Genomic DNA, 24,084 nt, shown 5'->3' with positions numbered 1-24,084 from the left:
AATGCACAGCTTTCTTTGGCCAAATTTCGTCGCAAAAATTAGGGTGCGCATTAGATTTGATGGTGCCGGCAAATACTTGTTTGGTTTCAAGGTTTTGAAAATTGAGGTGTGCGTTAGATTTGATGGTGCATTATACTTGTGTAAATATGGTAGATATAGATACACACACACGCCTAATAGGATACCCCCCCTTCCAGTGTGGTGTAGTGGTTAAGAGCGGTGGAGAAGATTCTCGCACACTTTGGGGCTGCAGCGCCGCGTTAAACTGCGGAACTCCCTCCCACAGGAACCAGCAGTGGCTTTGAAAGAGGGCTAGACAGATCTACGGAGAAGGCAAGGGCTCTGGGCCAGTGTGGTGTAGTGGTTAAGAGCGGTAGTCTCGTAATCTGGTGAACCAAGTTCGCTTCCCCGCTCCTCCACATGCAGCTGCTGGGTGACCTTGGGCCAGTCACACTTCTCTGAAGTCTCTCAGCCCCACTCACCTCACAGAGTGTTTGTTGTGGGGGAGGAAGGGAAAGGAGAATGTTAGCTGCTTTGAGACTCCTTAAAGGGAGTGAAAGGCGGGATATCAAATCCAAACTCTTCTTCTTCTTCTTCTTCTTCTCACTCCTGTAGTCTCATGCTCCCCAAATCTTCTCTGGGGCTTTCCCTATCCTCCAAAGAAGATTATTGGTGTGCCCTTGTAGGTGGTTTCTGTTACACTGGCAGACTGAGTCTAGTGATTTCACCCATTGTCTTTACTTAATATTTTAAAAATCTGATTGAGCACCTTTTGGAGGCGCAGCTCAAGTTTTATGAATATGAAGATTCATGGCCAGCTCATTCCCAACCACTACAAACAAAATGTACCGCGCACAGTGCAGCCAGGGAAGCTTACAGCCAACACTAAAAACACCAGCAATTGATTGACGACAATCAGCATGAATATTTTATCAGCCAGGCCAGTATCCTATTACGTTTCAGGTGCGCTTCTTATCAGCTTGCATCTGCTAGACATCTCAATTCTTTGCAAACACCAGAGCATAAGGCACAGGGGATTCCCCCGTGACTGCAGAAGAGACCTATGTAATGTCAAGGAGAGCTCGACTGGAAGGTAGGTTGATGGGTTCCTTGATTTTAAATTCCAGGCTGGAACGTTCATGTGCAATTGGGTGAACTTATTACTGGAAGGTGATGTTTATTAGGCAAAAGTGTTGGAAATGCTGGCCAAAGTGATCTCTCTGCACAGAGGTGGGTTTAGGGCAGCGTGGCTGTTCACACACACACAGACACAGACACACACAAACACACACACACAGACCCCGGCACCAGGCGCCAAACCTTAAGGCTACCACGGGGTGTCACAACTATGAAGTAGGAAACTGAAGGCGAGGGGCTCCAGATGTTGGCCTGGCACAGGGCACCACTGAAATTTGAAAGAGCAGAACCTCCAAGTGTCCTTATTTTCCAGGGACAGCCTCGGATTTACAGAAGCCATCCCGGTTTTTCTGGTTTGATCCCGCTTTTCCTATTTTCCTTGGGGAAATGTTGGAGGGTATGGAGTTATGGGACCCCCAAGCCAAAGAGATAAATAACTATGCAACCTTTAGAAGACATCTGAAGGCAGCCCTGTCTAGGGAAGTTTTTAAATGTTTTATTATATATGTTGGAAGCTGCCCAGAGTGGCTGGGGCAACCCAGTCAGATGGGCAGTGTATAAATAATAAAAGGATGAAGATGATGATGATGGAATTGGACAACCCTATTTTAATCAGAGAAATGTCGGAGGAGGGTACAAAGTCTGCCCTTGCTTTGCATTGACTGCATGACAATTACCGTATTTTTCCGTGTATAAGACTAGGGTTGTTGTTTTTTTACCAAAAATTAGGTTTAAATTGGGACTCGTCTTATACACAGGTAGTGCTGAGGGGTATTTTCTTAATTTGGAGTCCCCAAAAATAGGGGGCGTCTTATACATGGGGGCGTCTTATACACGGAAAAATACGGTATATGAGCCCTGGCAATATTTCGTCTGCCCTTATGGGACGTGTGTGTAGGGAACGGGAAGCGAGTAGGGTGCATGTGTCGTGTGTCACCGTGTTGGAAAGAAAAAAAATGCCTTTCGCCATAATAGTGTTGTCTAGTGTAACACTTCCCATTTCCTCTCACAGGGGTGAAGGCAGTTGCTTGTCTGTATAGGTGAGAGTAGATGGGAGTACACACTGCTGCAATCAGTACTAAACAGGTTCCTTTGTCCATTGAGACTCAAGCCTGCTTATGTCTGCAGTGTTCTGTCCTGAGTCTTCTTGATTTGTTGCACCGAAAGTGCATGGGCACTGGCTTTTAAGTACAGTGGTACCTCGGGTTGCATACGCTTCAGGTTACATACGCTTCAGGTTATAGACTCCGCTAACCCAGAAATAGTGCTTCAGGTTAAGAACTTTGCTTCAGGATGAGAACAGAACTCGTGCTCCGGTGGGGCGGCAGCAGCGGGAGGCCCCATTAGCTAAAGTGGTGCTTCAGGTTAAGAACAGTTTCAGATTAAGACCGGACCTGCGGAACGAATTAAGTACTTAACCCGAGGTACCACTGTATTTCAAAATTGCACTTGGCATTTAGTGGGTTTGATGGGCACAGAAAGTGGGGGGGAGAGGCCCAGTGTTGTAGGAAGTAGCTCAGGCGTGGGAACCTTTGGTCCTCCAGATGTTGCTGAAATGCAACTCTTGTTAGCCTCAGCTACCACGGCCAATGCAAGGGATTGTGGGAATTGTAGTTCAGCAATGTCTGGAGGGCCAAAGGTACAGCACATCTGAAACACCTCCTGCTGCTGCCACGCCGCCGGAGCACAATTTCTGTTCTCATCCTGAAGCAAAGTTCTTAACCTGAAGCACTATTTGTGGGTTAGCGGAGTCTGTAACCTGAAGCGTATGTAACCTGAAGCGTATGTAACCCGAGGTACCACTGTAGAGGAGGGACAGTCGCCAGGAAATCACAGAAGCCTTAAAGATAGACTACCTGATGCTTGCCAACTCAAGCAAATACAAATAAATGGAGGATAAGACAATTAACAGCAACAAGTCATCAGGATTATACTTCTGAATCCTCCAAAATGTCTCTGATCAAAATAGGGATGCCAGTAATAATAATAATAATAATAATAATAATAATAATAATACCGTGCCTATTTGACTGGGTTGTCCTAGTCACTCTGGGCAGCTTGCAACATACATAAAAACATAACAAAAAGTTAAACATTAAAAAAAACCATTTCCTATACAGGGCTGCCTTCAGATGTCTTTATTATTATTAATATTATATTGATTTTTTTTAAAAAAATCATTTTTATTAAGTTTTCCACTTTAACAATCCAATCAAATCACATTAAATATTCCAAATTATACATATACATAACAAATAGTCTGAATTATAAATTTTTAATAGGAGTTCTCATGCTTCAAGTTCAGAGGGTTCTGATCATCTCATACTTCTACTGCTTTTCATAGTCATTTTATTATATTGAATTTATATACCGCCTTATACTCGGAGGATTCAGGGCAGTTCACAGAAATGATACAATATATAAAATAAAAATAATAAAATAAAAATAAGTAACCCAATACCCCCCCCCCCAAGCCACATTTTAAATGTTGCAGGATGTCAATCAGGTCAACCAAAGGCCTAGTTAAAAAGGAACATTTTTGCCTGGCGCCTAAAGGTGTATAATGAAGGCGCCAGGCAAACTTCCTTGGAGAGAGCATTCCACAGACAGGGAGCCACTGCAGAGAAGGCCCATTCTCATGTTGCCACCCTCTGGACCTCTCAAGGAGGAGGCACACGAAGGAGGGCCTCTGAAGATGATCTCAGGGTCTGGGTAGGTTCATATGGGAAGAGGTGGTCCTTCTAAAGGTTCTATAGTTACTTCTCTCCTGGGCTCAGGGGTCCCATAACTCCATATCCTCCAAAATTTCTCTGATGAAAACAGGGACGTCCTAAGAGAAAGCAGGACATTCGAGGATCAAATCAGAAACCGGAGCAGCTCCTGTAAATCTGAGACTGTCCCTGGAAAATAGGGACACTTGGAGGGTCTGTACCTCCCATGTCAGGACACGGGTGGCACTGTGGGTTAAACCACAGAGCCTAGGACTTCCCGATCAGAAGGTCGGCGGTTCAAATCCCCGTGACGGGGTGAGCTCCCGTTGCTCGGTCCCTGCTCCTGCCAACCTAGCAGTTCGAAAGCCCGTCAAAGTGCAAGTAGATAAATAGGTACCGCCCCGGCGGGAAGGTAAACGGTGTTTCCGTGCACTGCTCTGGTTCGCCAGAGGCGGCTTAGTCATGCTGGCCACATGACCCGGAAGCTGTACGCTGGCTCCCTCAGCCAATAAAGCGAGATGAGCGCCGCAACCCTAGAGTCGGTCACGACCAGTGGCGTAGCATGGGGGGTGCAGGGGGGGCCGGCCGCACCGGGCGCAACATCTGGGGGTTAGGGTTAGGGGCGCAAATCCACGGGTTAGGGGGCGCAAATCCACGGGTTAGGGGGCGCAAATTACTTGCCTTGCCCCGGGTGCTGACAACCCACGCTACGCCACTGGTCATGACTAGACCTAATGGTCAGGGGTCCCTTTACCTTTACCTCCCATGTCAGAGGCTCCTACGGAATGCAAGTAGAGGAGCACCATTGCGCAGTTGTCTTATTGGTGGGCGTCCTGTGCGCAGCTGGTTGGCCATTGCGAGAACAGAACTAGATGGGGTTTTGGTCTTGTAACATTTAAGGATTCCCACATTCAGGTCCATGGTTGAAATTGACGAGGGGATCCAAAACAAGGACAAAAAATTCCTTTTCCTTTTGTTGGTCCCTGTGGCGAGCGATTTTGGAACTCCTGCTGTAAATCACCCACAAAAGGTGAAGCAATCTTCAGAATAGGACTCATTTTTAATAATCTGCAGTGATGGCAGGCAATCTTTTCATACAGTTATTTGTTGATACATTCCTTTCCTTCAATTTCCACCTAATTCTTCTTCCCAAGATAGCTCAGGGTGGCAAATGCCATAGTGCTAATGCAATACAATAGAAAATTAAATTAAAAAAAACACGCTAATAAACATTAAGGAGCTTCTAAAAACACGTAAAGCAGTGACGTAACAGTTTCACCGTTAGCACAAACGTTTACAGATATTGTCTTGTCATCTGAGCAGACTTCGTGAGGGAAGAAATGATGATCATTTCAGGGCAAAGCTTTTACATATTCTGAATCCCACAGTCGATAACAGAACGGAATCCCTATCATTTTGAGCTTATTGCTCAAACAACAACAAAAGGAGGCAAAGAAACAGGCCTTGGTACCAGCTATTTATTCTGGCCTCTGAGGGAGCTTATCATTTTTTAGAATCAGTTCCCTTATCATTAGTGAATTAAATGGCTCTCTAAATATTTTAGAATATATCAAATGTCACAAAAGCACAGAATATGAATAATTCATGGCAGAAAATTACCTTTGCGCCGTTTGATACATCGAGGAGAAAAATATCAAAACCGAGCCTGAAAAATCATCAGGCGCAGAAGTCTAGTAATCTGTGACAAAACAGCCAGCGTATTTATTCTAGAACCGTGCAAGTGCACACTCGCATGTGTGCAAAAAGAAAAAAGCAGTGGAATATTATGGTGTTGACAGGTTCTTTTGCCAGCTATTATGTTGGAAGGGCAAAGCGTTTCTGGCTCCAATCGAAAGAGCCCCCTTTGCATTGTGGAGACTTTTTTTTTCTGACAGAAAAACGAGGGGAAAGTTAGATCTATCCACCCATTCAAGGCTAATAAAATGTTGCCCTCTCTCCTCTAATTTGTGTATAGAGTTACGAGCTGTTCTTTTTAATTTCGTGTCAATTGCTTTATTTCTCGTGAATTGTAGAAAGACATCTGTCACGAACTGGCAGGATAACGGGGAGAAGAAAAAGGAGGAAGAGGATCCCAGTGAGGGGTGTCACCGGGACTGGGACGCACTGGGGCAAGCAGGGGATGGGGAAGTAGAAGTTGGTGTAGAACGTACTCACAGATTGATGGAGGATGATGAGGGGATGGGGGTTCAGTGCACAGGAAGCAGAGCAGCAGGAGCCAGAGGGTCCCCTGTCTCCAGGGGCCAGTGTGGTGTAGTGGTCAAGAGCAGTAGACTCGTAATCTGGTGAACCGGGTTTGCTTCCCCGCTCCTCCACATGCAGCTGCTGGGTGACCTTGGGCTAGTCACACTTCTTTGTAGTCTCTCAGCCTCACTCACCTCACAGAGTGTGAGGGAGGAAGGGAAAGGAGAATGTTAGCCGCTTTGAGACTCCTTAGGGCAGTGATAAAGCGAGATATCAAATCCAAACTCCTCTTCTTCTTCTTCTTCTTCTTCTTCTTCTTCCACGAACATTGCGGGCTCTGAGGTGTAGGGAGAAGCAGGCAGGGTGTTCTAGGAGGCTGAGGCAGGCAAGGGCCCACAGCCCTGCCCCCTAGCTGGCCAGGTGGGGCTCGCTAACTCTGGGAGGTGGCTTTGAACAGGTGAGGGTCACCTGCCTCATCAGGCCCAGATGCTGCAATCAGCATGCAAAGCGCAACAGGGAAGCAGAGCTGAGGGACTGTGTCTGCTCAAATGCCCATATTGATGGACCTCAGCTTGGGGGCTCCAGGATCTCTGTGGGACTGGACTTTAGAACCGTGCCTCGAACCTGGACCGGGGATTCGACTTAGCCACTTGCGGCCAGGTAGGCCGGGGGTTCAGGACAACATCATTGTCCTGAGCATTTATTTATTATTTTATTAATTCATCACATTTATACCCCAAGGAGATCAAGATGGTGCACATGCTTCTCTCCAGCGGGTTCAGAATGCCGCAGCGAGACTCCTTACGGGGTCCTCACTATACCAGCTGCACTGGCTCCCGGTGGGGTACAGGATCAGGTTTAAGGTGCTGGTTTTAACCTTTAAAGCCCTATACAGCCTATGACCCTCGTACCTACGGGACCGCCTCTCCTGGTATGTCCCACAGAGGACCTTACAGTAACTTCAAACGAAAACATCTTGGAGGCCCCGGGCCACAGGGAGGTTAGGCTGGCCTCAACCAGAGCCAGGGCTTTTTCGGCTGTGGCTCTGATCTGGTGGAACTCTCTGTCACAAGAGACTAGGGCCCTGTGGGACTTGACATCTTTCCACAGGGCCTGCAAGACAGAGCTGTTCCACCAGGCCTTTGGTCAGGGCACAGCCTGCCTCCCTCCTTTGGCAATCTTCACAGAATCTCTAGCCCAATGGTTGCCATCAATTTGATTTGAATTAATTTTATAATGAATGATTTTAGAATTTTGTACTATTTTATTGTTGTTAGCCGCCCTGAGACCGGCTTCGGCTGGGGAGGGCGGGATATAAATAAAATTTATTATTATTATATTATTATTCTCTTCCTTTTTAAAAAAATGTATTTTTATTAAAGATTTTCTTTATTTACAAAAGTATGTGCAACGTCTCTCTCTCGTATTTTTTCCATGTAACATTTTTACAAATCAGTTTCATTTGTTGAGACATTAGGAAGAAAAGGGGGGGAAAGAGGTGGAGGTGGGGAAAGATAGGTGGGGGTGGGGGTGGGTAGAGATGTTTCCATTTTGCTTAATATATTTGGGGTTTGGTGTCAGCGTTGCTTGTGCAGGTTCTCTGCTGTTCACTTGTGTTCCTTTGGTGGTGAGAGGGGTTGGGGTTGGCCTAGGGTGTGGCTGTTCATTTGTGGTTGGCTGTGGTGGTCTTTGTTTTCATGTGTGAGTGGGGTGGGTGGGTGTTTTGGATCAGGTTAGCCATATTGATTTGTATGCTGTCGGTGGATTTTTGTCATTGTCTTGTTGGGCTGTGTATGTGATAAAGGAGAGCCATACCGGGCTGAAGGTGTCGTCTTCTATTTGTCCCCATGTCAGCTTCAGTTTATTGGTTAGTTTTTCTAATAAGGCTGTTTCCCATACTATTTGGTACCATTGGTCCATGCTTACTCCTGACAGGTCTCTCCAATGTCTGGTTATGGTGTTTCTGGCTGCTGAAAGGAGGTGGGTTATGAGTTTTTTGTGGTGTAAATGGGCATTATTGTCTTGGAAGATGTTTAGTAGGGCCAATTCTGGGGTGTTTTCTAATAATTGCTTAGTTATTTTACATATTTCTCATATGGCTGTTGTCCAGAATAGTTGGATTTTGGGGCACTCCCACCACATGTGGAGGTATGCGCCTGTGGAGGTGCACCCTCTCCAGCATTTTGGTGAGGTTCCTGGGCATATTAGCGCTAGTTTTCTTGGTGTTAGGTACCACCTGAGCTTCTCTGCATTTTATCCTTGGCAATAACCCTGTGAGGTAGGTTAGGTTGAGATTCCTGCATTGCAGGGGGTTGGATACATGACCATTGGGGGTTCCTTCCATCTCTATGATTCTATGAGAGTGGGAGACTGGCCGAAGGTCACCCAGTGAGCTTTATGACTGAGCTGGGAAGTGGACCCTGGTCTCTCATGTCCTAGTCCAGCACTCTAACCTCCTCCTCCTCCTCCTCCTCTTCGTTGGTGATCACTCATAGCAGAGTAAGATTTTCTTCCATGAACACGGTTTTAAAAGTGAGTCCGTAAGTGGCTGTGGAGGCCAATTCTGGATCCACACATCCTTCCACAGTGGGGACATAGGTTTCTGGGAAAGAGATGATCACGGTGAGGGTTTGCCAAGCGTGCCTTCCTCTTAGCACGTTTCTCCCTTTCGTCCTGAGTTCACGCGTCTTCAAAGCCCACGGCACCTTTGGGTAAAGGCTGTTCTCCAACTGGAGCACTCGCAGGGCAGTGTTTCCCAGTTGTCGGTGTTTATACTACATTTTTTAAGATTTGCCTTGAGAGAGTCTTTGAACCTCTTTTTGTTGACCACCAGCATTACACGTACCATTTGAAAGTTCGGAATAGAGTAGTTGCTTTGGAAGACGATAATCAGGCATGCACACCATACAACCAGTCCAGTGAAGTTGACGTTGAAGAATCACTGCTTCGACACTGGTGATCTTTACTTCTTCCAGTACACTGGAATTAGTTTGCCTGTCTTCCCAGGTGATGTGTAGCACTCTAATCACTACAGCCCTGGCTGTCATATTGACGATTTATCAGAGCTGTTGTTCAGAGATTGCCCCAGAAAAGAGGGAGAGCTTGAAACAGGTAGGTACCAGATTCACAAATATTTTACTTTAACATTCGAAGGCTTCCCCTCACCCATTCTTTCTGTTGATAAGACTCTTGCTGCAGAATCATCCCTCCTTTTTAATTCCTTGCTTCTCCAACATGGCCATGGCTCCTGGTGCTGTGTCAGATTTTGCTACCAAACACTCTCAGAGTTTCATGGCTGGTTAGTCAGTGAGGAAGCTGAGGAAAAGGAGGTACAGTGGTACCTCGGGTTACATACGCTTCAGGTTACAGACTCCGCTAACCCAGAAATAGTGCTTCAGGTTAAGAACTTTGCTTCAGGATGAGAACAGGAATCGTGCTGCGGCGGTGCGGCGGCAGTGGGAGGCCCCATTAGCTAAAGTGGTGCTTCAGGTTAAGAACAGTTTCAGGTTAAGTACGGACCTCAGGAACGAATTAAGTACTTAACCTGAGGTACCACTGTATTTGTGCAAGCAGAAGTGTACTGTGTATCCCTTTGAATCATGGCCTATTTTATGAAGAAAAAGGGCATATTAGATGACACAGAAACTTGAGGTGGAATGAAAATTGCTGATTTAGTTTGTACTTTGAAGGAAGTATATTTTTATTTGCTCGGGGTTATTTATTTTAAAGGCATGTAGACAATAAGGCCTTAGGCTTTACCATAGTCAGCCAATACACAGGCATTTGAAATGGCAAATTCCATTTTTTGAGCGGTGTCTGTGGATTGGGGTAGGGGACAGCAATTTTTTTTTGCCAGCTAAGATCTGTCAGTTGTTCCACTAAGAATCATAGGGAAGGCATGTTCTTTTAGACTTCTGCCGCTGCTTTTCCACACGGCCAAGTGATCTGATTAATGGTCTGTTATGTTCTGCTTCCTTCCATTTTGTCTTCCTGCTGTGAAGCCAATGTGTGTGTTAAAAATGCTGATCACACAGCTGACTGTGACAACCGCAAGGCCACCTGACCCTGTGCTGGACCATGATTGGATCTGGACCATATAAGGCGTCACAGCATGATACTTCTCCCAACCATATGACAATAAGATTTTTCTAGCTCACTATTCTTCTGGTTTCCTGGCTGACTGCCAGGAAAAGCAATTTTAGTATGGTACTTTGGGTATTTACTGTGGGAATGTTGTGGATAGTAGGAGAGGATATATTGATTAAATATTATCCTTCCTCACTCATGCTAGGGAACTAGTAGCAGAGCACATTCCCGAAAGCAAGTAGATGGATTCATTACCATCATATAAGTTGAGCAATCCAGCCTGGCTTGTCCAGATTGCATTGTTCCTGGTAAATTTCCCCTTTAGTTCCCTCTAAAAGAAGACTGACACAACAGTCTTCTTTTAAAAGTAATGATAAAGTTTACTTACATTCAGTTCACAGTATTGTCCTGAAGGCAGGCTTTATCTTGTAGTTACAGTTGTAGAGAAAAGAAGTCTGAGCTTGGCCTCAGACTTTCTACCTTGTGGCTTCCATCCTCCGTAAGGATGAGCCATGAGCTGGTGGCTAAGAGCCAGCGGAAGGTGGTAAAAGAGCCAAAGGGCCAAAAGAGCAGCAAAAGAGGAAGATGGCTGCGTGACTAGCCCCTTTATAGGGTCTGCTAGGGCCACACCCATCTACCTGGTCACACACAGGGGGAGGAGGCTCCAGAGCAGGTATGACAGGAAGTCCTCCCTGTCTGGAGCCACATTCCCCTGTGTGTTCATTCTAGGAAACAGGAAATGTTGTATTTGACTGCTACAGTGAAGATACACCCCACATTTACACACACACTTTCCCTTAATAATCTTAATACTGACTGGGGAAACTCAGCCAGATGGGTGGGGTATAAATAAATTATTATTATTTTGGTTAGCATTTATTTACACATTACTTGGCTGGAGGACTCCCTTGCAAGATTCAGAGAATTCTGAGGGACAGTCGTGGATTGGTTCACATATTTATTTATTTATTGAACGGTGCAGATTTGGTAGGTTCTTGCATGCTGAGCTGAATCCCCACATCTCTACTGTACTCATCTTAACCTTTCTTGGCTACCATTCATATGTGGGCAAAGCAGTAGTACAGTCATACCTCATGTTACGTTTGCTTCATGTTACATACACTTCAGGTTACAGACTCCGCTAACCCAGAAATAGTGCTTCAGGTTAAGAACTTTGCTTCAGGATGAGAACAGAAATCGTGCTCCGGTGGCGCAGTGGCAGCAGGAGGCCCCATTAGTTAAAGTGGTGCTTCAGGTTACGAACAGTTTCAGGTTAAGAACGGACCTCCGGAACGAATTAAGTACTTAACCCGAGGTACCACTGTACCGTCATACCTCATGTTACGTCCGCTTCATGTTAAGTTCTTTCAGGTTACGTCCCGTGGCGACTCAGAAGTACCGGAAAGGGTTACTTCCAGGTTTCACTGCTCGCGCATGCACAGAAGCGTAAAATGACGTCACTCACACTCACAGAAGCAGCGAATCACAACCCGTGCGTGTGCAGACACGCTGCTGAGGATTGCACTCTTTTCATGTTGCAAACAGGCCTCCAGAACGGATCCCGTTCGCAACCAGAGGTACCACTGTGGTTTTTTCTCTGCTCCAGCCACCGCAAATAGGCTGCCCGAGGCTAGGACAGCCTTGAGCGAAACCCAGTTTTGATGTGCGTGTCTGTATGTCTCTTCCCCAGCCAATGAACCACCCACGACAGTCCCGACTTAATTTAATTTTCCAATTCATTGCTGATGTAGGTAATTATTGGATGCTCGTCTCCTCCTGCCATTTTCTCCCAGCTGCTCCCATAGGGGAAACCTGGAAACGTTTGTTTCTCATCTCTTTGGAATTAACCCCCCCCCCCGACTCCCAAAATGGCCTGGAAGTGATAACGCATTTGTAATTTATGGATCTTAACGGGAGGTTCCTTTTGATAAGTCGCTCCATAAAGATATCCGCCAAAGTAACTTTAAAATTAATAGATTCTATCTCAGATGCCTATTATTATTGTTTGAAGCCGTTTGGAGAAGAGAAATTATGTAAATTGATGTCACGCTAGGCTTCTGCACACACGCTGGGAATGCATAACAGCTAGCTTGACGACGAAATATTTCATCTTGAGCAAGAACAATCATCTGCATTTAGGAGTCTAGTCCTTATTCACTTTTTTTTTTAAAATGGCCCAAGACTGATGGCTATTTTTAAGGGTGGGGGAAACCTCCTCAAAAAGGAAAAAATGAATAAACCTGTCACTTAAACATTCTGAGAGGTGACCAGTTGCCCTTCAAAGTGAAAAGGTGCCTTGGAAAGCAATAATCAAATGCATTAAAGGAGCGAATAAAACAGGCAGCCCTTGCTGCCGGTCACTTAATAGCTAAGTGGCTTTTATTCTGCAGCCCAATACGTGTAAAAGACTCGATAAATAGATCAGCCTCAGGACCAATTAGTGTCACATTAATCTGCAGCAATAATGAAGCGAAGCCGCTGGAGGTTGCACCAGTTGAGCTGTGCCCTCCGCAGCGAGGATCTTAAGTCCGAAGCACAAGCCGGGCGCGGCGCGCACTGCAGGGGACAGGCCGGGAAGGAAATATGAAGAAGGAGCTGTTTTCCATAGCACTTAGGAAAGTCATTCTTGGGGGAAAGGAGGCAACCGTTTAAATGCTGAAGGAGTCTGGTCCTCTGTTTGTGGGACAAAAGCGCGACATCATGTAAGCTGTCTTTAGAAAATTAGGTACTGTATTTTTTGCTCTATAAGACTCACTTTTCCCCTCCTAAAAAGTAAGGGGAAATGTGTGTGCGTCTTATGGAGCGAATGCAGGCTGCGCAGCTATCCCAGAAGTCAGAACAGCAAGAGGGATTGCTGCTTTCACTGTGCAGCAATCCCTCTTGCTGTTCTGGCTTCTGAGATTCAGAATATTTTTTTTCTTGTTTTCCTCCTCCAAAAACTAGGTGCGTCTTGTGGTCTGGTGCGTCTTATAGAGCGAAAAATATGGTAGCTCCTGCTAAGTCTGCAGTGATATTATTATTATTATTTTCTTTCCAGTTTCCCTTCCTTTCGGATTTCCCTTCCTCACCTGTGCACACTCCCCCCCCCCTGCAAACTCTTCCAAGCAGAAGGCGGCGAGAGACTGATTTTGGTTTGCCAGGGTCACTGTTCTGCTGCAGCCGGCCGTCCTCCTTACATCTCACATTTCACTGGCACATGTGTTTTGTCCTTGCTGTTAAATTGCTGTCAAAGGAGGTGTAGCAAAAGAACCTTCTTGGGTATTGATTTTCACATACAGGGAACATAGTTCATAGCTATTTGATTTGCCACCTGCAGTTTGTAACCGAGTGGACTCAGGAGATTATAAACTTCATTTCAGCACCGTGCCCTAGGGCAGAGCTGAATTCTGCTAGCTAAATGCCAGCGATTATTTCCTTTTTGCACGTGCTGTTGCTGTTACTTAACTTACAGGAATTGTAGTTAAATCACCCAAACAGCCATTTCACCTAAGTGGTACCGTGTTCTTCAGCTTTACAACGTTTTGAGGCTGCAGAAAAATCTCATTTGCTTAATAGAATTGCTAGACTAATGGCTGTTAATTCATACTCCGTACAATGGGGAATGGGTTGCTCCCATTATCAACTGCAGGACTTGGGTATAATATCCAACTAGTTAAATGATTTGATTGTTCTCTTGCAATATTTTTTTCATGCTGATTCCACAGAATGGTGGCTAGCGGATTTCTCAGTTTTGTGGCAGAATAATTTTGATTCATGGTTTAGTATAGGGTTGTGCTATGTGCTGCTGTTCTTTGATCTATTTGTGCTCCCTGCCTTTCTCTCTTACACATATATACACTAAAAAACAATGATGCAATTTATTTGGAGCAGCTGAACTGCAATTCTGTGCATTGGATATGCATGGGACTCGATTGGATGCAGGTGCTTGCTTCTGTGTGCATTGCTTCAATTTCTGAAACACATTGAATTGAAGGGCAAATATTAGTATTTAAGTAGAAATGCAAAAAAATCTTGCAAAGAAGTGCAACAATTTAAATGGCTAGTATGAAGTAGGAACCCCGTCAAATTAAAAGAAAGGCAGTATCTAGCCTCTGATTGTGTTTTTTTTTTAATCATTCTCTGAGTTTCTCCGTGACAATCTGTTAAAACATCTGCAAAGCTTGAAAGTCTTGTTGTGGCCTCATGCACTTGACAGAGCAAGGAAAATCCTGGATTTACAGAAGCCGTCCCGGTTTCTGATTTGATTCCAGAATGTCCCACTTTTCCTTAGGACGCCCCTATTTTCATTGGAAAAATTTTGGAGGGTCTGTTTATACGACTCCCAAGCCAAGGAGATAAGTAACTCTACAACCTGTAGAAGACACCTGAAGGCAGCAATATATAGGGATTTTTAAAATTTTAATTATGTTTATATGTATATTGGAAACTGCCCAGAGTGGCTGGGCAACCCAGTCAGATGGGTGGGGTATAAATAATGATGATGGTGATGATGTTGTTGTTGAATAGGATGTCCTTATTTTCATCGGAGAAATGTTGGAGGGTAAGAATTAAGCCCAAGTTCATGTAAAGGCATTTGTGCATTATGTATTCAGCCTTTTTACAAACACTTCTTCCTCTCCCCACTTGGTTGTCTTCCTGTCCATTCCCTTCCTGCTGTGAAAATTTAGTCCATAGGTAAAGGGACCCCTTACCATTAGGTCCAGTCGTGGCCGACTCTGGGGTTGCGGTGCTCATCTCACTTCACTGGCCGAGGGAGCTTCTAGGTCATGTGGCCAGCATGACTAAGCTGCTTCTGGCAAACCAGAGCAGTGCACGGAAACGCCGTTTACCTTCCCGCCAGAGTGGTACCTATTTATCTACTTGCACTTTGACGTGCTTTCGAACTGCTAGGTTGGCAGGAGCAGGGGCTGAGCAATGGGAGCTCACCCTGTCACAGGGATTCGAACTGCCAACCTTCTGATCAGCAAGTCCTAGCCTCTGTGGTTTAACCCACAGCGCCACCCGCGTCCCTTAAGTTCTCCTTAAATAAATATGGCTCCTAAGGCCATAAGTTCTCCTTAAATAAATAAAACTTTTTAAAAAATTGATTTTTAATGTCAAGTAGCGAAACGTAGCCATACATGGAAAACAGAGCTTAGTAGTTGTACCGAAAAGAAAGAAAAATAGTGGCAGGTTGTAGTTTTACATGTTCCAAGAAAGGCAATCAAATGGAAGTGTCTCTCCATAAGGTTCTGTGAGTCGATGGAGGGTGAAAAGCATGTTCGATTGTCTTAACGAAGCCAATAAAAGGATGCCATGTTGTATAGAAGGTGTGAGTCTTCCGCCCGCCCAGATCAATATTGCTTTTGTGAGATGGTTAATTTGTCCATAAGCACAATGGCAATCACTAATCTAGCTGCATTTAATAAATGGAGAATGTTCTTGATCTGAGGAGTAAAATAAGATGCTAGGGCCAGTTTGGGGTCTGCTTGTAGCAATTGTCCTATCATTTCATACACTCCAACATTTCTCTGACGAAAATAGGGACGTCCCGTTCCATAATGATAATTTTCCTATTTATACACATCTCACTGGGTTGCCCCAGCCACTCTGGGCAGCTTCCAACATATATAAAAACAAAACATTAAACATTTAAAAAACACAAAACCTTCCCTATACTGTACAGTACTGTTCAGACGGCTCGGGGGTCAGATAATTCCATACCCTCCAACATTTCACCAATGAAAAGAGGGACATCCTAAGGAAAAGTGGGACATTCTGGGATCAAATACCAAACTGGGATGGCTTCTCCAAATCGCGGGCGGCCCTGGAAAATAGAGACACTTAGAGGATCTATCATCTGATTGTTTGAAAAACGTGTTCCCCAAAGGGGGTGATTTTGGGGCAAAACCACCACATGTACCCTAAAGAGCCAGGTAAATTGCATACCACCCAATCCCGAATTCACAGAAGCTGGCCCGGCTTGTGTTTGAAATCCTGGGTGTCCAGCCTCTGCCTCCACCCGCCTCCTCGGCCTTCACTGCAGCCTCTGCTGCTGCTGTACATTGGAAGCGAGCACACCGCTTGAAAACACACTTCCAGAAGCAGGCACACCAATTCTGGCAGCTGCGCCAGCCAAGGAGGCCTGGGAACGCTGGCTGAGAAGGGCTGCTTGTGCTGTTGTGCTGAGGAGAGCTGCCTGATCTCTTCTTCTTCCTTCTCCTCCTCCAGCAGCTGCCTTAAAGTGGCACATCACCCCACAAATCACTGGTCCATTCCCCTTGATCCTTCTTCTGCCCGCCTGTCTCCTCTGCCCAATCCTCAAGCTCCTCCCCATCCCTGATGTTTGTTTACACTCTTAGCCTATGATTACCAGATTTTTTTCAATGAATCCAGGGACATTTTTAATTATTATTTTTTAAGCTGAGTAGCAACAGGGAGTCAGTAGTGGGGATGGTGAGGCAAAAGACCCTGGGCCCAAGCACACATGCATATTGTATAAAGGTGCAAAGCCCTTCTTTCGCACCCTGTGAAACATAAATGTACAGCTAATAATAATAATAATATAATACCCTGCCCATCTGGCCTGGTTTCCCCAGCCACTCTGGGCAGCTTCCAACAAAGTATTAAAATACAGTAGTCTGTTAAACGTTAAAAGCTTCCCTAAACATGGCAGCCTTCAGATGTCTTCTAAAAGTCTGATAGTTGTTCTTCTCTTTGACACCTGGTGGGAGGGCGTTCCACCGGGCGGGTGCCACTACTGAGAAGGCCCTCTGCCTGGTTCCCTGCAACCTCACTTCTTTCAGTGAGGGAACTGCCAGAAGGCCCTCAGAGCTGGACCTCAGTGTCCAGGCTGAATGATGGGGGTGGAGACGCTCCTTCAGGTATACTGTTGGACATTTAATGCAACAGTTGGAGTGGACTTTCTCAGAAGAAAGGCTAAGACAGGGTTACCAGACATCCCCGGTTCCTGGGGACAGTCCCCAGATTTGCAAATCTGTCCCCGGACAAATTCCGTCCCCAAAATGTCCCCAGATTTGCAAATCTGTCCCCGGGAAACATGGCAGCAGCAGCCTCAGCAGCCCAGAGCCAGCCTGTTAGCGCAGTTGGCTCTGGCTGGCTTCAGGAGCAGCTTGCTGCTCACTGCTTGCTGCCGTGGCGCCCGCCATTTTCCCTGCACCACAGCAGTGAGCAGCTCCTGAAGCCAGCCAGAGCCAACTGCGCTACCAGGCTGGCCCCTCCTGGGCAACGACCGCCTGCCCATGACTCCTGAGCCTTCCCTGATCTGTCAAAACAAAGGGGGAAGGAGATCGAGGAAGGCTTGGTAGTTACGGGCGGATGTTGCGCCGTTGCCCAGTTTTTTTTTAATGGCCTCAGTCCAGTATACCTAAAGGAGCGTCTCCACCCCCATCGTTCTGCCCGGACACTGAGGTCCAGCGCCGAGGGCCTTCTGGCGGTTCCCTCGCTGCGAGAAGCCAAGTTGGGAGCCGCCCAGAGTGACTGGGGAAACCAAGCCAGGTGGGTGGGGTATAAATAATAAATTGTTTGTTTTGTACATTTTCCTTCTACGTGGATTTCCAGACCGCCTCTGCCTATAGGCTCATGGAAGGTGACAGTGGTCCAGGTATCTGGCCTGTTTGCGGGCATGAACATGGACGCACTGCAATCTCGCCAAACACTCCTCTCTCTTTAGCAATTTTATTCTATTTGAGGCATTGAAAGGCCGCAGCCGATTATCCCACAAATGCAGCTTCAACCCTCTCTCTTCCATGTGGTGGTGAAAGCCGATGTGCCAGAGCTAATTGCGCATGCAGACGCTCTCAGCACCATGTGGAGATGTGCATATGGAACAATAAAACAATATTTTCTGCTTTGCTGCACAAGTGTATCTGCTGCAAGGGCTAGGATTGCCTCCACCACCCATTGCAGAGTCCCAGAAACGCGTAGCGTTTTACATCACGACTCCTCAATAAAATACGACTCTGGAGCCGAGCCTAGAACTAATTTCAGGGCCGATCTGTCCAGAAGGCTTATGTTACTGAGGACTGGATAATGATTCTCCACTGAAAGGCAGCTACTGTTGCTGAAAACTGTAAAGATATTTACAGTTTCAGAGGGCTTGTGCTGGAAATAACACCATCGGTCAGGAAGAGCTAGCGTGGCTCTATTATCCTTGCTCACTGGTCTGACACATCCTGTCCTCTTATGTGTTGAATGAGCAGTGGGGACTGGTGATAGAAGAGGGCCTTTGAATTCCCTGGAAACTGTTCATGTAATGCTGATGCAATCTTGCTGTGGACTGTTTTACTGGCTAATTTGTTTACACCTGGCATTGCTAATTCCGACACACGTTTTGCTTTGCGGTACAGTGGTACCTCGGGTTACATACGCTTCAGGTTACATACCTTCAGGTAACAGACTCCGCTAACCCAGAAATAGTGCTTCAGGTTAAGAACTTTGCTTCAGGATGAGAACAGAAATCGTGCTCCGGCGGCACGGCGGCAGCAGGAGGCCCCATTAGCTAAAGTGGTGCTTCAGGTTAAGAACAGTTTCAGGTTAAGTACGGACCTCCGGAACGAATTAAGTACTTAACCCGAGGTACCACTGTAATTGCCTTACATTTTGGTGGAAGTTTTATTGTTCAGGGTTGACTTATGCCAAACTTTACTAACCTGATGTCCCTTGTTATAAGAAAAAACTGCTCCCTTTCCTTTACGGGGTATTCGGCCCTTATATAGTCCTTAAGTGGATTCCCTATTGATAGGAGAAAATAACAGAGGCCAACCGGAGTATATTGAGAAGCAAAGCGGCTAGTAAGCCTGGTCTTTATTCAAAGAGCTGTTGCAACAGGTCCCCACTCACCGCACGCAGGAGGGAGAACAATCCTGAACAATGGTGCTACAGTGGTACCTTGGTTCTCAAACATAATTCGTTCCGGAAGTCCATTCCAAAACCAAAGCGTTCCAAAACCAAGGCACGCTTTCCCATAGAAAGTAATGCAAAATGGATTAATCTGTTCCAGACTTTTAAAAAGCAACCCTTAAAACAGCAATTTAACATGGATTTTACTATCTAAAGAGCCCATTGAGCCATAAAATGAAAGCAATAAACAATGTATTGCAGTCACACAATCAATCAATCAATCAGTAGCTGAAATGGGTTCCACACCAGTTCAGTGGTGGAGCCGCAAAAACAAAAATGCAAAATAGATAGCAAAAACAGACAGACCTCAGCGTAACTCTCCAAATGGAAGCGTGGCACTCAAAACAGAAGCCTAACCTCAAAACGGAGCACATTTGACTTCCAAAAAAAGTTCGCAAACCGGACTACTTACTTCCGGGTCTGCAGTGTTTGGCTTCCAAGTTGTTTGAGTACCAAGGCATCTGAGAACCAAGGTACAGTACCACTGTAATTTTGATTCTGATAATTGTGTCTGAATCTTACCAGTTAATATTCTTCGTAAGTATAATGATGTAGAGGCTTGCAGTACTTTATTTGTTTTCTGGCTGCACTATTCATTTTATAGATGATCCTCTATTGTCAAGTTAATGTTTACGATTATTAAGAGTGAGAGATTGACTCGAAGTTCTTCCTCCCTTTGCCTGCAGCGCGACTTCGGCACTGAGGGTGCATCTATGCAATAATGAATGATACCTGCGCCCTCATCTTTCTTAGACAGGGAACCGGCTATCTATATAACTGAAGTTAAAATGTGTTCTGGCTTGTATTCTCAACTTTTGCAAAACTGTCGTGCCAGGCCTGGGTTAATTTGTATTGGCAGATAAAAGGTTTTAGAGCACAAAGACAGATGTTGCAAATCTGGGGTTGTTGTTTTCTTCTAAGCATCTTTTTTAAAAATGGAAGAGCAAAAATCCTTTGTGGAAATTAGAAGAGTTATCTCCTGTTCATCTTGTATCAGGAAGCTATTGAAATATACTCGAAGTTGAGAGTGGATTTCATGTTCTTTATTCAGCTCATAGTGGTGAGGAGGAAGTTCCCCCAGAATGTCTGCTTTATATACATTATTTACACAATGGGCCCCACGTGATTGGCTAATTCTGGGATTCTCCTGTAGGCCAATCAGGTTGCAGATTCACTTCCACCTGAAGCTGGATTGGGTGGCTCCTGTGGACCAATCAGACGGCTGCATTCTGGAGCCTATTGTTCTAGGACCAATCAGACTGCTGCATTCTGAATCCTATCGTTCTAGGACCAATCAGACTGCTGCATTTTGGATCCTATTCAACTCAGTACATAACAGCTATAGATTTTGGAGCTTTAAAAAAGTAAAAGGGGGTGGGGAAGAACAGCTTGCTTGTATCGTCAGGCCTAAAGCCCGTGGAAGTCAGCTGAAGGTCTATTTCCATACTTAGAGAAGCATTGCCATCCTGCAATCAAATTGTGGTCTTATCCTGTTCTGAAGGGCATTTTATTATGAGGGGTGTATGTTTTTTTATACCCACAGCATGCATCCATATGCAGAATAGACACTTAAGGAGGAGCCTGCTACTTCCAGTGCTGGTTATAAAAATAATGAGAAGCTGGATTTTATTGGTGTAAATATTTGGTTCCTTTCAAGCTGATAATAATAATAATATAATAATAATAATAATAATAATAATTTATTATTTATACCCCGCCCATCTGGCTGGGTTTCCCCAGCCACTCTGGGCGGCTTCCAACAGAACACTAAAATACAATAACCTATTAAGCATTAAAAGCTTTCCTAAAGAGGGCTGCCTTCAGATGTCTTCTAAGGGTTTGGTAGTTGTTTTTCTCTTTGACATCTGGTGGGAGGGCGTTCCACAGGGCGGGTGCCACTACCGAGAAGGCCCTCTGCCTGGTTCCCTGTAACTTGGCTTCTTGCAGCGAGGGAACCGCCAGAAGGGGAGTTAATGTTCAACTCTGATGGTTTTGAGATGCTGATATTTGCAGACCCTCCAAGTGTCCCTATTTTCCAGAGATGTCCCTGATTTAGAGAAGCCGTCCCGGTTTCTGATTTGATCACAGACTGTCCAACTTTCCCTTAGGATGTCTCTATTTTCTTTGGAGAAATGTTGGAGGGTATGGAATTAAGCAACCCCCGAGCCATCTGAAGGCAATCCTGTATAGGGAAGTTTCTAAAAAAAGTTTTATGTATGTTGGAAGCTGCCCAGAGTGGCTGGGGCAACCCGGTAAGATGTGTGGGGTATAAATAGGAAAATTTTCTTATAATGCATCCATATATCCAAGAAGAGAGTTGCATGCAATAAAATGCAGTATGACAAAATTGGTGGAGGATTTTGATGGCGCAGGAGACCTCCAGAATGCGGCAGCTAGACTGGTGACTGGGAGTGGCCGCCAGGACCACATAACACCTGTCCTGAGAGATCTGCATTGGCTCCCAGTACGTTTCCAAGCACAATTCAAAGTGTTGGTGCTGACCTTTAAAGCCCTAAACGGCCTTGGTCCTGTATACCTGAAGGAGAGTCTCCACCCCCATCGTTCAGCCCGGACACTGAGATCCAGCGCCGAGGACCTTCTGGCGGTTCCCTCTGTTAGGTGGTGGGTTGACATAGCAGCCGGCACAGCGATTTCTTCAAGTAGCTCTTTATTATGGTAAGCTGGAATAGAACTAACTGCGAACAGCTCAGCCGGCCTGTATTTATAGGCAGCCGGCTGTCAACATTGTAACCACAACAGCCCAGAGTTCCCGCCTAAAATAACTGCCGCGGACCTGAGTGAAAACTATCTACAGACCTGAGTGAAAACTATATACAGTATCCCCCTGTTGGCCCAGGGTGAAACTACACTACATAACACCCCTCCCCACCGAGATAAGGCGTTAGTTACAATCGTAATGGTTTCCTTATATACAGCACTACGCGTAATGGTTCAATTAAGCACAAAAGCATATCGGTTACATTTCCCATACTTAGACCAACAGTGATACCTGTCCAACAACATAGTCCTTTAAATAAGTTGGGCGCTTGGAAACTCTGCCAGACCGCCGGGGACTGGTAGCCAAGTCCGGAGGGCCACACAGTTCTCGCTGAGGCTGTGGTGCGACCCTAGGTGGCGTTGGAACCAACTCCCCTGGATCCGCTGCTGTGGGTGGAGCCTCCGCAAGTGGAGTGGTCTGAGTCTGTTCTGAAACGGCTTGGTTCGGCTCCACGCTGGCAGTTTGTGAGGGAGGTGTAGGTGGGGCCTCGCCATCTGTACGTGTCTCTTCTGGAGCCGCAAGCGCAGTTGGGGGCACCTCGGTAGTGTCCAAGTCCCCAACCCTGCGCCTAAGCTGGTCTATGTGCCGTCGCCACAAGCGTCCGTCTTCGAGTGCCACCTGGTACGAGCGAGGTCCAGTGACTCCCACTACTGTGGCTGGCACCCAAGGGATGTCCCCCACATAGTTCCGGGCAAAGACCTGGTTTCCTGGGACAAATGACCGTGGTGCGTTGGCACAGCCTGGGGGTTCAGCCACGGCAAAGTCTGGGTGTAGCCGGTCGAGCGGTGACCTGAGGCGGCGGCCCATAAGCAGTTCAGCAGGACTCCTCCCTGTGGCCGCATGAGGGGTGATGTGTTGCACGAACAAGTATTCGGCGACCCGCTCATGCCAGTCTCCCCGGTCCAGGCGCGCCAGTGCCTCTTTTGTCGAGCGCACCATTCTTTCCGCTTGCCCGTTGCTGGATGGATGAAAAGGTGCCGTTAGGGCATGGCGGATGCCCAGTCCCAAAAGATACCGCTCAAACGTGCCTGACGTGAACTGCGGTCCGTTGTCAGAGACAAGGACATCAGGACACCCATGCGTTGCAAACAGGCCTCGCAGCACCCGGATGACAGCTTCGGTAGTGGTGGAGGGCATCAGGGCGACCTCCAGCCATTTGGAATAGGCGTCCACCACTACCATAAAGGTCCGGCCGTGAAAGGGGCCAGCCAGATCGATGTGCACCCTCGACCAGGGTGTCTTTGGCGTCTCCCAGGTGTGTCCCTTAGCTGCCGGTGGTGCAGGCCTCGATTCTTGGCACGCTTGACAGGCGGACACCCAGGCAGTGATGGCATCGTCCATATTAGGCCACCAGACGTAACACCGAGCCAACGCCTTCATTTTGACAATTCCCGGGTGGCCAACGTGCAGAGCCTCCAGGACGCGCTGACGGAGTCCCTGGGGAATCACGACGCGGTCTCCCCACAGCAGGCAGCCACGATGAGCTGAGAGTTCATGTTGTCTGGTTGCGAAGGGCTGGAACTCCGATGCAAAAGGCCCTTGTGGCCACCCCCTCCACACCCAGTTGAGCACCCGGCTGATGGTGCGATCCTGGGCAGATGCGGAGGCCACAGTGGCAGCCGATACAGGCGCTGCCGGAAGATCCTCAATCAGAAGGAGCGATGAAGCTGGAGCCGGGTCTTCCACAAATGCTGGAAGAGGGCAACGGCTGAGGGCGTCGGCATGGCCCATCGATTTCCCCGGGCGATGGATGAGCCGGTAGTGGTAGGCAGCCAGGAAAACAGTCCATCGCAGCATGCGTGGTGAGAGGACCGGTGGAGTTGGACGATCACCGGCGAGGAGGCCCAGGAGTGGCTTGTGGTCAGTGATGAGGTCAAAAGTCCTGCCATAGAGGTATTCATGGAACCTCTTCACTCCAGCCACAAGTGCCAATGCCTCCTTGTCGAGCTGGCTGTAATTCCGTTCCGTCGGAGATAGTGTCCTGGAAAAGTAGGCGAGCGGTGCTTCTCTTCCATCTGGAAAACGGTGACTAAGGACAGCACCGATGCCAAAAGGTGAGGCGTCGCAGGCAAGGACCAGCGGCCTGGATTCACTGTACTGTACCAGCACACTGTCTGAAGAAAGGAGAGCCTTGACCGCGTTGAAGGCCGCCGTCTCCCGATGACCCCAGGCCCAAGGCGTCTTAGTGCTAAGGAGTCGGTGAAGAGGCTCAGCCACTGTGGGGCAGGAACATGTTATAAAAGTTCAGCAGCCCCAGGAACGCCTGCA

General features: G+C 46.8%; 1 protein-coding gene across 2 annotated transcripts in view; it reads left to right on the top strand.

Annotated features, from left to right (window-relative positions):
- The window catches only part of MYO3B (myosin IIIB), a 296,654-nt gene that overhangs the window by 14,343 nt on the left and 258,227 nt on the right, over nt 1–24,084 (top strand). The window contains exon 1 of one of the 2 annotated variants that reach the window (XM_080972244.1): nt 12,791–12,838. The exons of the other annotated variant lie outside the window; for it this stretch is intronic. Within the exon in view, the coding sequence (XP_080828370.1) occupies nt 12,837–12,838 (2 nt within the window). The 5' untranslated portion in view covers nt 12,791–12,836. Of the gene's footprint in view, nt 1–12,790; nt 12,839–24,084 lie in introns of those variants that run through there. 2 annotated transcript variants of the gene reach the window in all.

The sequence above is a fragment of the Podarcis pityusensis genome, assembly GCF_964106645.2.
Source record: "Podarcis pityusensis genome assembly, chromosome: 1".
NCBI classification, from domain to species: domain Eukaryota; kingdom Metazoa; phylum Chordata; class Lepidosauria; order Squamata; family Lacertidae; genus Podarcis; species Podarcis pityusensis.
Note: the sequence above shows the minus strand (reverse complement) of the source record. Positions and strands in the feature narration are given on the sequence as shown.